This window comes from Neodiprion virginianus, chromosome 1 (assembly GCF_021901495.1).
Source record: "Neodiprion virginianus isolate iyNeoVirg1 chromosome 1, iyNeoVirg1.1, whole genome shotgun sequence".
Classification (NCBI taxonomy): domain Eukaryota; kingdom Metazoa; phylum Arthropoda; class Insecta; order Hymenoptera; family Diprionidae; genus Neodiprion; species Neodiprion virginianus.
In genome coordinates, this window is record NC_060877.1 from 23,780,890 (window position 1) to 23,793,434 (window position 12,545).

Sequence of the window (12,545 nt, forward strand, 5' to 3'; positions counted from 1 at the left end):
TGCTCAGCAAATCCCTAGTTAAATTTGTTTTGTTTCGTATAGATTAAATTCATTGATTTTTCTGAATATCTATGAATTTTTGGAATTTTTCGTGATTTTGAATAATTTCGTATTCTGAAACTTTCTGATGTTCTATACATAAAACCATTCGTTCCATGTCTATAAAACTGCTTGAGTGTAATGTTATAACCAATTGATTTTTTTCACATTTTTATCTTATCCCAAAGTGTTCAATATTCTCCCCAAGACTCACTTTTAGTTGGGAATATCCGTCGAGTAAAACCATAAATTTTATCGAATTGGTATTCTTACTCGGGGCAGAAATATTTCGCTCATCGTTTACGAGATGATTATAATCCTACAAATTTCCTGTTCGAATCATTTATACAGTAAATTCCCTATTTTCTTCTCATAAATTCCACCCAAATAGTTTGGACAGATGAAATCTCATCAATCGGCACTATAAAACTTCAAGTTTTGCAGGCTTTCTTTGGTATTAAGAAAACATGAACTCTATGACGGAGTTTTCTCCCTTTTCCGTTACTTAATGATACTCTGAAGCTGGGAAAATTTCTCCGACGAAAAGTTGTTGGTGAAAAAAAAAAAAAAAAAGAAAAAAAAATCGCGATGTACCACACGATGCTAATAAGTATATTTATTCGGAATATTGATGTAGAAATAAATATCGTTAGAGGTGTGGCCCATTGTAAGAAGACACCATTGTCTCTGGCTTAAGATCACTTAGACGTTTTATCTCGGTAACCTAATCCTCTTAGACTTATACGGGACTGGTAATAACTTGAACGATTTAAACGCCGGCTTAAAGACCGAATCCACAGTTATTACGGGTGCCAAAGTTTCTCCGAGCTTATAATACACTTTTCTAGCGCCGAATGCATACGTGTGACATGCAGCTTACGCTAAGCTAATTTCGTCGGTAATTAAAATACTCACGTATTTATAAACGTATGCGTTGCGTTATTATAAGGATAAGCCTTGTGGAAACACCCGTCGACACGGAAAGTGGCTCATTATATATTTCGGTAATTTGAGAAATATCGATAGTGAATGTGTCTATTCGTAAACGCATACCATTCATCGTCATAATTTATAGGTATAAAGGTCTTTTAAAGTCTATACCCATACGTATACCTGCATATATTCCTAAGGATAAAAAATTGTTTTAACAGCCGTATAAAATCGACGAATAAGTAATTTCATTTCCTCATTAAAATTCATACCTCTGCGCCCTCGCTCACAAGTAGGTATTACCTGAAAATTCTTTTTCTCATGCACGAAGTCGGTTATTCGAAATCTTCGCTTCTTCCGCACACATATATGCATATATATATATATATACCATATATACATATATATATATGGTCACGTGCTGGTTTAAAATCACACTTACGCGTTAAGCTTATATACATAGGTATATATATGTATGTATGCGTAAGTGTAATTTTAAACGAGCACGTGACCAGCACCCTATTAACTTCCTACGACCACAATTCGTTAACATTCTTTCTTTTTGAACCCTTCGTCGAAAAAAAATGCATACGAAAAATTTGATGTAAGAATTGAAAATCGCTTCCTCAATTTTCATTTTTCTCCAAGTCTACCTTATTTCCGCGGGATTTATGCTGCACGAATTCAGTCTCGATACGTGGTACACGACAAGAGCCGGAATGCACGATCGAGGCGGAAAGACAATCGCTAGGAAAAAGAAAGAGAGGCGTGAGTGAAGAAACTGACCTCATCGGGAAGTGGTTTGACGGCGTCGTCGAGGAGGCGAGCAAGACGCGGGGCGTCGCCACGAACAGACGCCTCGCGCACCTTCTCCGCCATTCCTGCCACGCATCTGAAACATAGGAAGATAAAAAGGAAATGAGGATACACAATGTGGGGTAATTTTCAGCACTGGTACACATGTGTAACAATTAAAATAGGCCTAATATTTGAACTGTGAAACAATTACGGCTGGTGACTGAAAGACCCGTCACGTCCTGAAATTTCATTTCTCGGTTACTCGCCTGATGCCTACGCCTTATGGACCTGTGTAAAACAGGACAATGATACACGGTCCATTGTCCATGAGACAATAGCGTAGTCGGAGTCACGTTGACTTAAAAATGATCCTGCTTTGCTCGGGGACGGTGCTTTATTATTTTCTAACGCGGAATTCGTTTCTAACGGCCGTGTCTCGCAGCTCCAGGAATGGATACTAGCAGTCTTGTGTTGTCGCCAAATTTACACGTCAATTTATTAGACGAAAAGTCATTTACATTTTATTCTTGTTGGAAAGAATTACGAGAAGATGTTTGGAGGGAGACTGCTTACACCAGATTCTGAGGGTCAGATTTTTCCGAATACGAGTGACATTGAAGTGGAAAATCACAGCATTTTCAATATATTTACCACATTTTATCGAAAGATGGAAACAGTATTTACTCGATTCAAATGATGTATAATTGTTGAAATTTCTCAGGCTGCGGAACATGACAAGGAATTCGTTCCAAAGCACAAACATTTATACCGTTCACGATGTTCATTTTTGCATGGATCCTGACGGTTTTCGGTTAAAGAAGAAAATGAAAGTTACTTATTACCCGAGGTGAGAGCGGCGTTGAAAAAACTATCATAATACTAATTCTTATACCCCACTAAAGTCGATATTTTATTTAACGCTAATTTGAACCGCGGCATAAATGACGCGAGACTTGGACACAAGAGTGCCCGAACAAGCAGAAGATATATGATGATTTTACGAGGAATTATAAAGGCTACTTACAACTCGTAAGCACGTGTAATGCCGCCATTAGAGTGGCCGAACATATCCAGCAAGACCTCCGACCTCGTCTTAGGCATCGCACTATAATTTTTCCCGAGTGCACTTAAATTGGAAAATTGGCATCACTGCATGGCAGTGGTCGAGGTATAAAATTCACTCGCGATCGTTGGATACGTTCATAGAGATGAGAAAACGCGACTGCTATATCTGTAGTCAATCACCGACAGAATTGCACTTAACAAGCAATTAACTGCGGGATTTCGAGGAGTGTAATTGGCTCAGAGAGCTGCATTAGATACTGCACGGACTTGAAAGACGAAGAGGGATCAAGCCAGCGCAGAAAGAAAAAAGTCGTGAATTATCTGTTGGATCTGCGGTTGCACACCTTTGGAGAATGGGAAAGGAGTAAGAAATCGTTTAATTAGAGATCCTCGGATAGGAAAGCGTTTTTCTTATCCATTAGTTCCGCGTTCATCGTGCCCGACTTAAGAGCTGGTGTAGCGATCGATCTGGCTAAGCTAAGGAGACTTGAGTAACCCGGCGAAAAACAATTACAGATAGCCGTATAGAAAACGATGAGTTGAAGATTTCAATCCTGGAATTGAAACTCTGACTGTAATTAGTTAGAATATTTGGGGCAGGGTTGAATCCCGAATTTTTAAATTTACGAAAGTGCGAAGTTCCGAATTTTTCGGTGACGGAACCTAAAGTAAAGAAACATCGAAGGTTCGAATAGTCCGAAACGCGATGCTGAAATTTCCGAAAAACCAAAATTCCCTAGAACTTTTAATAAATTATCTAAATCTGCAATTTGTTATTCTCAATGACTAAATTTCGAGGACCGGTTAAATTGAATCCAGAAAACCGTGCACCGTTAATATCGAATATTTTTTCAAATTTCTTTCCTGCATCTTCAGGAACGTTCAGAAATTCACGAAACGCGAACTGCGATACCGTCTTCGACCGGAGAACAGCAACGAAGAAGATACTGAGCAGATAACGCGGCGAGTGTGACTGAATTTATAGGTAAAAATTGAGGCGAGGGACGCACCCAATCCGGCCACATCCTTCCAGCAAGTACGTATACGCAGTACACGGTGACCATGGTTTAAACATTGAATTGCCTCATTCTTCATCCTCGCATTCGGATGTGACGGTTCGTTGTGCAACGAGTTGTATCCGTCTATACGCGGAGACGTTCTACACGAATGAACAAGCTGACCCGACTTCCGGTCTTTGTAATCGAAGGTCGAATCAATCAATATCGCGTGGGTTGAAAGACGATCGATATTATCTTGATATGAATTTTCACGTGTGGTCGTGTTTCGGAAGCTCGATTCCGTCTGTGTCTGACTGCCTTATAAATTTCATACGTAATTACAGGAGCACGAGAAATTCACCCGGGGGAGCTGTGCACAATAAAAAATTACGCGTGCACGTAACATCGACAGGTGCATTTATCGGCGATGCTCAAATATGTTATTACTATATAACGTAATTGAGATGCGTCGTTCTCGTAATTAATAATTATAACTCTCAAATGACTTGCTGGAGATATACCTTCGGCTTAATTCATACCCAACGATTTTTTTCTGCTACGAGCAATCGAGACGGCAGCCACTGTATTTAAAACACTATAAAAACGCAACTGCGGATAGAGCAGCGGTTTTATTTTCAAAGTAAAACGCTCAGAATTGCGATTTTGGAGTTACGAAGAGGGAACTTTTACAAGTTCACTGGGTTACTATAGTCCAGTAAATAAATACGAGTTGTTGAATTTCATTGGACATAATAATGCCAGATCGGGTTTTTAACGTGGCAAAGGAACCGTTCAGGGTATGTTAAAACCACTGACGAATTCCTTCGCCGTAATGCCTTGCGTAATATAAAATATTACAACGCAGAATCATACGTTGCCTGTTTATGTGCTACCATTACGAGCGGCCTAATTTTTTTAAACTGCCTACTTTCATCGATTACTGTGTTTCTGCTAGCTGTGTTTTGCGGTCATAAAGATTCTGGATAAAGTGCATGCATGAGAAATTCGCGATGTTTCAATATCGCTCGCCAAGGCATTCAGCAGCTTCAGTCCCTTGCGTCGAATCAGCCTGCGAAACGACCGAAACAAGCTGAAATTACCTCTCGGGTCGATCACCGTTCTGTAAAATACTTTGCCAAGATTGAGTAAAGCTCAACTTCCAGATGCCGTTTTGAGCAGCGAAATATTTTCACACGTACGAACGTCAGACGATACGACTCAAAATTATGCGCCGATGTCCAGAGACTGCAACAAAGATTGCAGGGTGATAGTTACAGGCACGATTAATCTTTGCCCGGTAAGTAACGGTGGACATTTTAATTGCGGTTCCAGGGTGTAATATTTCTTTTGGAGGCTAACACTTGTCAGGGTATTGCAGAAAGTCTAATGGTATAAATAATTGTTGTTCATTGTCATTTTCATTCAACGGTTAAACATAATGTGATCTGATAACGATGCGCGGTTATACAATAGTATTGGTAAGATTCCTCGTCATGTCCCAGATAGCAGAATACTTGAAGTAGCCAAAAAGACGTTTAAAGGATGTCTTACGCGCCATTTCCTGACGCCTAAAAGATGTCCTTGGGGCCTTAGAGACGTCGAGAAGTGGCACACGTCTCTTTGACGACTTTATGCTTGGGCTGTCTGTGGTACAAGTTAAAGCACAGCAGAGACAAGTCTTCGGTCAAGAGTGAGTTCGAATCGAGGAACCCTCGACTCGAAGAATCCTTTATAATTTATCCACAGAGATAACGATCGTGGCTTTCCAATTAACCGAAAAGGCGTTTGAACAGGTCCGTAAAATCTCTGGAATACAGTCGTAGCCCGCCTTGTTCCCAGTCATGCCTAAAACCCAGCGTCGAGACGGAACATATCCAAGATCCAAGGTGCGTTTCTCTGGGGGATCTTTATGTACCTATAAGTATAAGCACATTATACCCACACGTGTGGCTCCTCGGTGGCACACGCACCGCTTTCGGTCCGGTATAAGGTGACGTCTTGATCAAAGAGAGAATCGACGGAGAGGCTGCAACTGCGACCCGAGAAAGCCCCGAAGAGCCTTTCTTAACGCACGCGTGGATTTCGCCTTTCGGAGGCATATCGCTGGATGTTGAATAAAAGTCAAGTCGATAAAGTAACAACACATGCGTACGCCCTTCGTATTATACGTATAACACATTCCGCTTGCTCCGTTCTCTGGCTTCTTCCATTCAATGCTAAGAAACGCTGCTGAGATTTATAAACCGGTCTCTGGATGCCAGAGCGCGGCATAAACGTGCTATGCGATCGTTCAGAATTCAGATTTCAACGTTCACAGAATGAATTCATATCTGCATGGATTCTGTTCGAACTCGGCTCGCTTCACGCTTTATAAGGCCGGCTATCACGGGGCTGTCTGGGAATAATATTATTCGAAATCGAAAATCGACCCCATAGGAAGAGACCGATGACGGTTTAGACGCTCAGATGCGATGGAATTTTTATACCTCGTAATCTGACGTAAATTCTAAATTATCTACGTTCTAAGATTCTCGCGTGGCGTACGTACGGCTAGGTCGTAAATGCAATTAGCATGTATTGTCGATGGGAAGAAGAGCTGCACAAAGCTGCCAAGGTAGTAAAATCAAGTGATTCACAGTCAGCCGGCATATTGCGAAACAGCGCTTAAAAATCCTCCCGAGTACCAACGCAAGTCGTTATGAATTTCTAATTATGGTTCACAATCGCTGTGTCGGATACTGACGTGTCTCTGCGGCTGGTGGATAAAATATTTCGCCTCATTCGGAGCCTATCTTAACCGCTGTCGTTATGCATACACCTTCGAAGTCCGCGTGTTATCATTTTAGATAAAACCTTACGAATGTAAGACATCGGTAAAATGTTAATGCTTATTAAGCTCCGATACAATTATCAAGTATCACCACTCGGTCGTGTATCATTCGATTCTTCAACCTGTCATGCTACCGGGTATAAACTTATTACCCACCAGTCTGAATACGATAAGCTAACATTGCATGAATCTACACTAAGGTGATTGTTAGTTTTCATCATATGGGATAGTCTAAACGAACGTGAACGAGTTTTGACCTCAACCCCCACCGAATTAGTCGCCGATTTATTTCTTACTTCTACTCCGTCAAATATACATTTTCTAATTTTTTCAGATTTTTTCCAGCTGCCATTTAGAAGTAGGTATTTTAGATCTAATCTTCCATAATTCGAAAACTATGCATTTCGGAGAAATTTGTAAAGGGAAAAAGTGGTGTGTTGTTTTTCTGAATTGGTCTGGAATTTTCACCGAAAAACGCACAAAAGTCGATATTTCTCAAAAACTACGTCCTCCAAAAATTTGAAAGTTTTTGTGATATTTCTTTGACTAAAAAGAAAACTTTGTTTTTACATATGACGTAAAGTGAGGCCGCTCGTCGTTTAGGAACTACGCTTCTTTTTGCACATCGATGTGCATCTTATCGGTTGAAAAATGGATTGCAGAAAATTTTCGTTACGATCCGATAACATGCGCATTGATTAACAATTAAATTCGTTCTTTAGAAACACTTTTGACATCGCTCTAAACCTCATGTCCATTAAATCGATGAGAGAGTCGCTGCAGCGAAATTGTCCGGCTTTTATTCGTCGTCTAAAATTTTCCTTCGCGACTATATGCCGATGCGCAGGAAACGACGCCTCCGATTGGCATCTGTGAGGAGAGAAATACCGAAATGCCAAGAATTATAGGCAGTAGGAATCCCCGGCAAATGGACCCCACCATAGATTCCTGACAATTATCCACTCAACCTGATCTCGAACATGCTTGGCTACACGGCTTCCCTATGGGTACGCATTCCCTTGAGCCTCCTCGGTTAACTGCCGAAGATGGGATGCGGCCGTGCGGAGATCCTCCGCTTTTATACTCTGCGGAAATCGGCTAAGCTGTATAATCGCGCGTGGCAAAATCCCGCGGGCATTTGCCATCTGCTTTTTCCCCGAGTTCGCGATAAGCGCGAGTTGCAAATTTCTTCCTCGCCACGCTCGGCGCAACTAGCTTAGCCGCGGTAATGAATTTCCTATGCAATGCCGAAGCAGCGCGATGCATGGGCACCGATAATTGCCGGTAATTCTTGCATACTCGATGGCTGATCTCTAAGAAAGTAGAGAAGAGAGAAAAAAATTATTTCGCTATTTCCATGTACCCGATTGCGTAGCTTTGCTTTTCTGTTCACCGTAGTCTGTCTACTATCAACAGTTGATTGCTTGAAAATTCAAGCTGACTTGAATACCCCAACGAAAATTTCACAACCTTCGTCTAAAACGCACTTTGATCAATAGCTAGTCGTTTTACAGCATTTATTTACTCGCTCGTTCTACAAAGATCTAAACGATCGTTACTCCGCTTCGAATCACGCCAATTTCCTGATGCATACGAGGCGGTTTTTCGCTCTCAAAATGGCCACCCCGTGCATTTTAACCCGTTGTATTATATGATATTTGTAAGTATCGTCATAGCTGGATAGGAAAAAGGAGATCCTACTCGCGCCTGACCTTAGGGCACTTTCTTGACTGCTAATTAAGTCATTGGCGATTCATACGCAGCGTGATCAAGCCTGTAAAAAGAGATTTACATGCATGGTTAGAGACGGGGAAACGACCAGTTCTATTAACATTAAAGATCGTCGTAGTGCACGTAGTGAATGCTATATTTGAAAAAAAAAACCGTTTCGACGCGATGCTCGTAGACATTACACACGGCGCCCGGTGAAATAAAATTCTTCCAACCGGTCTCAGGGTTCGGTTTCGCATTTAAAATAAAACGTACGCACGGCTTTAGCTGTCTTATTATAGTCAGACTACATTATTCCAGGTATGTGTAGCTGCCCAACATCTAATCGTGACCCATTTGACATACCAGATTCTTTCTCAGCAGCCATATATCTTCCACTAGTTACCACCAGTAATCCGTCACTCAAATCCATTTAGCATACATTCGTTATCGAGGCATATTCTTTTCCATCATTCATCCTGACAATGACTTAAGAACGGCTTCTTACGATGCCATCGTTGCATTGTTACTCCTTGGCAAGCTTCTTGTCTTGTACTCTATTATTGTGATTGTATATCGTCCTGCTTTCAAGTCTCAAACATTTCGACTTCACCTTTTTGCAGTCAACTGCAGCTTTCTGGAGTGAACTTTGTTGATAAACATGTATTGGGCTGTTGGAATTTCTAATTTCGAGACTCAATAAGGGCATATGGCCACCGACTTCTTTGCATTGAAGAATTGAGATCGAATCGTCTTCGCAGAAGAGATAGAAGAAGCACTGAACTAGTTAACTATCTGAAGCTAGACAGTCCATTAAGGTACTTCATGCAAAAAACAAACTCTGAAAATTGTACGAATTTTATAGAATCAACGTTGCAGCGTTGGATTTATAACATTGATTTCGCACCGCTTGAAGTGTCGAATTAATTACCTCGTCTCAGAATCAGCATCGAGTCACTTTAACGCACAAATGAGATAAAAAGTTACGGAATATCGAATCAAGCCCTCGAGCTTATTATGCATACGTTCCGAGTCTCGGACTGCACGCACATGAGCAGACTTTCCTTTCTTTTTCGTTCATTTCATACAGATTAATTCAATTAAGACTCACTGAGCAAATTGCTTGGGATTTATCAAAGTAAGATTGTGTTCTACACGCATGTAAGACTTGAGAGGTGGTTGGATGAACTCAACGCAACGCGCGTAATAAATCCTCTAATTGTACCTGTAATTGCGTTATCAATAATGAATGCTATTTTTCACGGTCCAACTGATCGGTTCTGTGCATGGGTACTTGCATTGCCGGAGCTACTTCGCAATCACTAATCGCGCACACACTCTGGTCCATTTTGCACATGCAGGAAACTATTCTGGGGACCTATGAGCGATGGAGAATACAGGAAACGCTCAGGTAGTACTTCGTTCATTACTCGATTATTGCGATGTCAGAAATAATTGACCAAAGTTCACTGATTACCGTGATTAGAGATGAGGCAAAAAAACAGCCGAAGCTAGTAATTTCACCCGCTATCTAATTTGCCTTCCTGTACAACGCATGTTAGTCGCACCTAATCTAAATTCCTTTGAAGCACATTCTAAAGTAATCCAGTTGATATCCTTGAACCCAGACCTCCTACTTTAGTGTATAGCTTAAGGAAATCCATTAACGATTTTACTGAAGCTGCAGAGTGCAGATCTGGTGCCATATTTTGATACGGTAGAGCGATCATGTAGATGATCGTTCAACAACCACGGGGGCAGCTTAAAATTTATTTACAAGCCAGACGTGTGGGGAGAAGCGTTTACGTTAACGGAACCATCCACAGCACAATTCCATAGGCGATGATGTGAGGCCCGAAAGCTGTGGCCGATTATTCAAGTGTATAACAAATTTGAGGAGAAAATACTCAAGACGTTGAGGATGAAAAAAACGGTTCACCGTGGTCTCTACGGTGGTCACCTGAACTCTTTCAAGACGTTGCTCGCGAGAGGCAGGGAAACTTAAGGTAACGTGGAACTCGGAAGACTTACCGCTTGCACAGGACGTAGGATTGTGGATTTTTAGAGCCAATAATTGTCGACCTAGAAGCCCAATAGACCGGTAGAATAATTCCAGAAGCGGGAACCGAACGGGGGCAATTATTATACTGTACGTATATACTGACTGCTGAACAGACGTGAGGGTATAATATTACGTATGTAACCACGAGGAGGGAGCCCATGTGTGCCCAAGTTTACCCCTGCGGACGTGCCAGAGGGACCACACGTGCATCGCGGTTAAGTGATTCTAATGATTTCTTGCCGTGTTCAACGCCAGTATTGCATCCTATCTCCCTCGGCTTAAGAGAATTGCGAAATCTGAAGTACACGCCCTTGGTCTCGTTCATGGCGGATAATTGTTAAGTATCCGAGTTCGTTATAGCCATTCCGCAACGCGTCTCGTCGCCGTCGACGTTCGTTATTAACTTAACCGCATGGTCAGAAGCGATCACTGGGTCTCTGACCGTCGGTAAATTGATAATTAAATCCGTCACCTTGCCGAGCGGTCCTTAGACGTCGTTCAGAAAGCCTCCGTTAAACCGTCCGAGATTAAATTGAAAACGGAATACGTCTTTCACGCGAGGAAACGATCGCGAGGAATAGGGGTGGGGGGGAGGGGGGGGGGGGGGGGGGGGTGGAAGGGCAGTTTCACTGCAACAAAAATCGATACCACGATCACGTAATTCGTGATTACGTGATTTCTTACGATTGGAGGTTACAAAGGGATTTCTGTAATCCTAAATGATTAATTTCTCATGACTACCAATGATTACCTTGATGATTACTAGTGTGGAATTTAATTTCAATATTACTGATTTCAGTATGATTCCGGAGATTACGAAATGATTTATAATGATATTGACACTTCAATCGCTTTGGTCAAACACCCGTTATGAGAGAAAAAGTGGAATTGAAAATGTCCAAGAGGGACTACAGGATACACAGAGCGCAATGATCGGTCCAACCCTCGGCACGTTCTCTGCTACGGAGTGAATGCACACGCCTGCAAGCATATAGGCAAACGCGTACAGATCACACCCAGCCAACGACGAAGACGTACTCGAAGCAGAAGACAAACTACACCCGTCAGCGCGAAGACAACTAATGGGCAGCTTGTTTCCGGAAAGCAAGAGGAAGAACATCGCGAAGGGTCCATTAGATCGATTTACGTCCTGGCTCGGACCTTGGCGGACCGATCTTGTACGAAACTGACTGCCAAGACCGTTATTCCAATAATTGGAAGAGCACTCTAGTCCATTTTCGCTGATTAAAAACCCACCGAACGTTCTCATCGAATTTCTGTTTTACGGAGCAAACGCAATTAGTTTTGCCGATTTCTTTCTTTCTGCTCAAACGAGGCATTATGCTTACCCCACCGGTGATGAGGAACTTCCTGAGTGAACAACGTCGTGGTGAATTTTTCTTCTTCTGGTATCTCTCGTGCTGTGTGAGGCGCATTTGAATGCGGTACGCCTACGCCGCAATGACCGATTACGGTGCTCCCATTAGCATAAAAATACGTGTATAACGCGTCTAAGAAAACCCGACTGAATACGGGGAGTCACGTTGAAACTGTTCTTTGACCCTAACGACCCACCCGACCCAGAGACACTGAGCGGATGGTTTATAAACCGCAGAAATACTCGGTAGTTGTACACAGGTATGTTAGTTCTGCGGGTACTGAGCAAGTGCCGGTTTGTAATTAGAGAGAGATTTAAGGTGGCAACAAATCATAGAGGAATGGCTGCAACTTTGTTACCTCCTCAATCGGCGGGTGTGAGACGGTAAAACATTGCCGTAAACGCATGCGGGTAAAAAAAACGGAGACGTGATGCGTCTGGGTGGCCATCAACGTGTAGATACGCGTGTATTGCACGTCTGCTTGACGCGTCCGTGTTTGAAATGGGATCATGAAGAATAAATGGTTTCGTGTCATGTGCATATAACGGATCTGGCGCAGGCGACGATCGAGATCGAGATGCTCAGGCATCGCGACGTCGTCCCATAATCGGAGCAATTTTCTGAATACGCCTTTTTGTCTTCACTCGTCGGAGCGATGAGTTCGCGGTGAAAGATAATTACGCGGCGTTCGATCGCCCCGGTGCGGTGAGTCGATTCGTGCGTGGTAAGCAGGT

General features: G+C 42.3%; 1 protein-coding gene across 7 annotated transcripts in view; it reads right to left on the bottom strand.

Annotated features, from left to right (window-relative positions):
- The window catches only part of LOC124310201 (ankyrin repeat domain-containing protein 6), an 85,194-nt gene that overhangs the window by 63,676 nt on the left and 8,973 nt on the right, over positions 1-12,545 (bottom strand). For 3 of the 7 annotated variants that reach the window (XM_046774021.1, XM_046774016.1, XM_046774014.1), the window contains one exon: positions 1,756-1,861. In XM_046774021.1, the coding sequence (XP_046629977.1) occupies positions 1,756-1,848 (93 nt within the window). In that variant the 5' untranslated portion in view covers positions 1,849-1,861. Of the gene's footprint in view, positions 1-1,755; positions 1,862-2,791; positions 3,519-12,545 lie in introns of those variants that run through there. The other 4 variants (XM_046774009.1, XM_046774000.1, XM_046774026.1 and 1 more) reach the window with 4 other exon arrangements.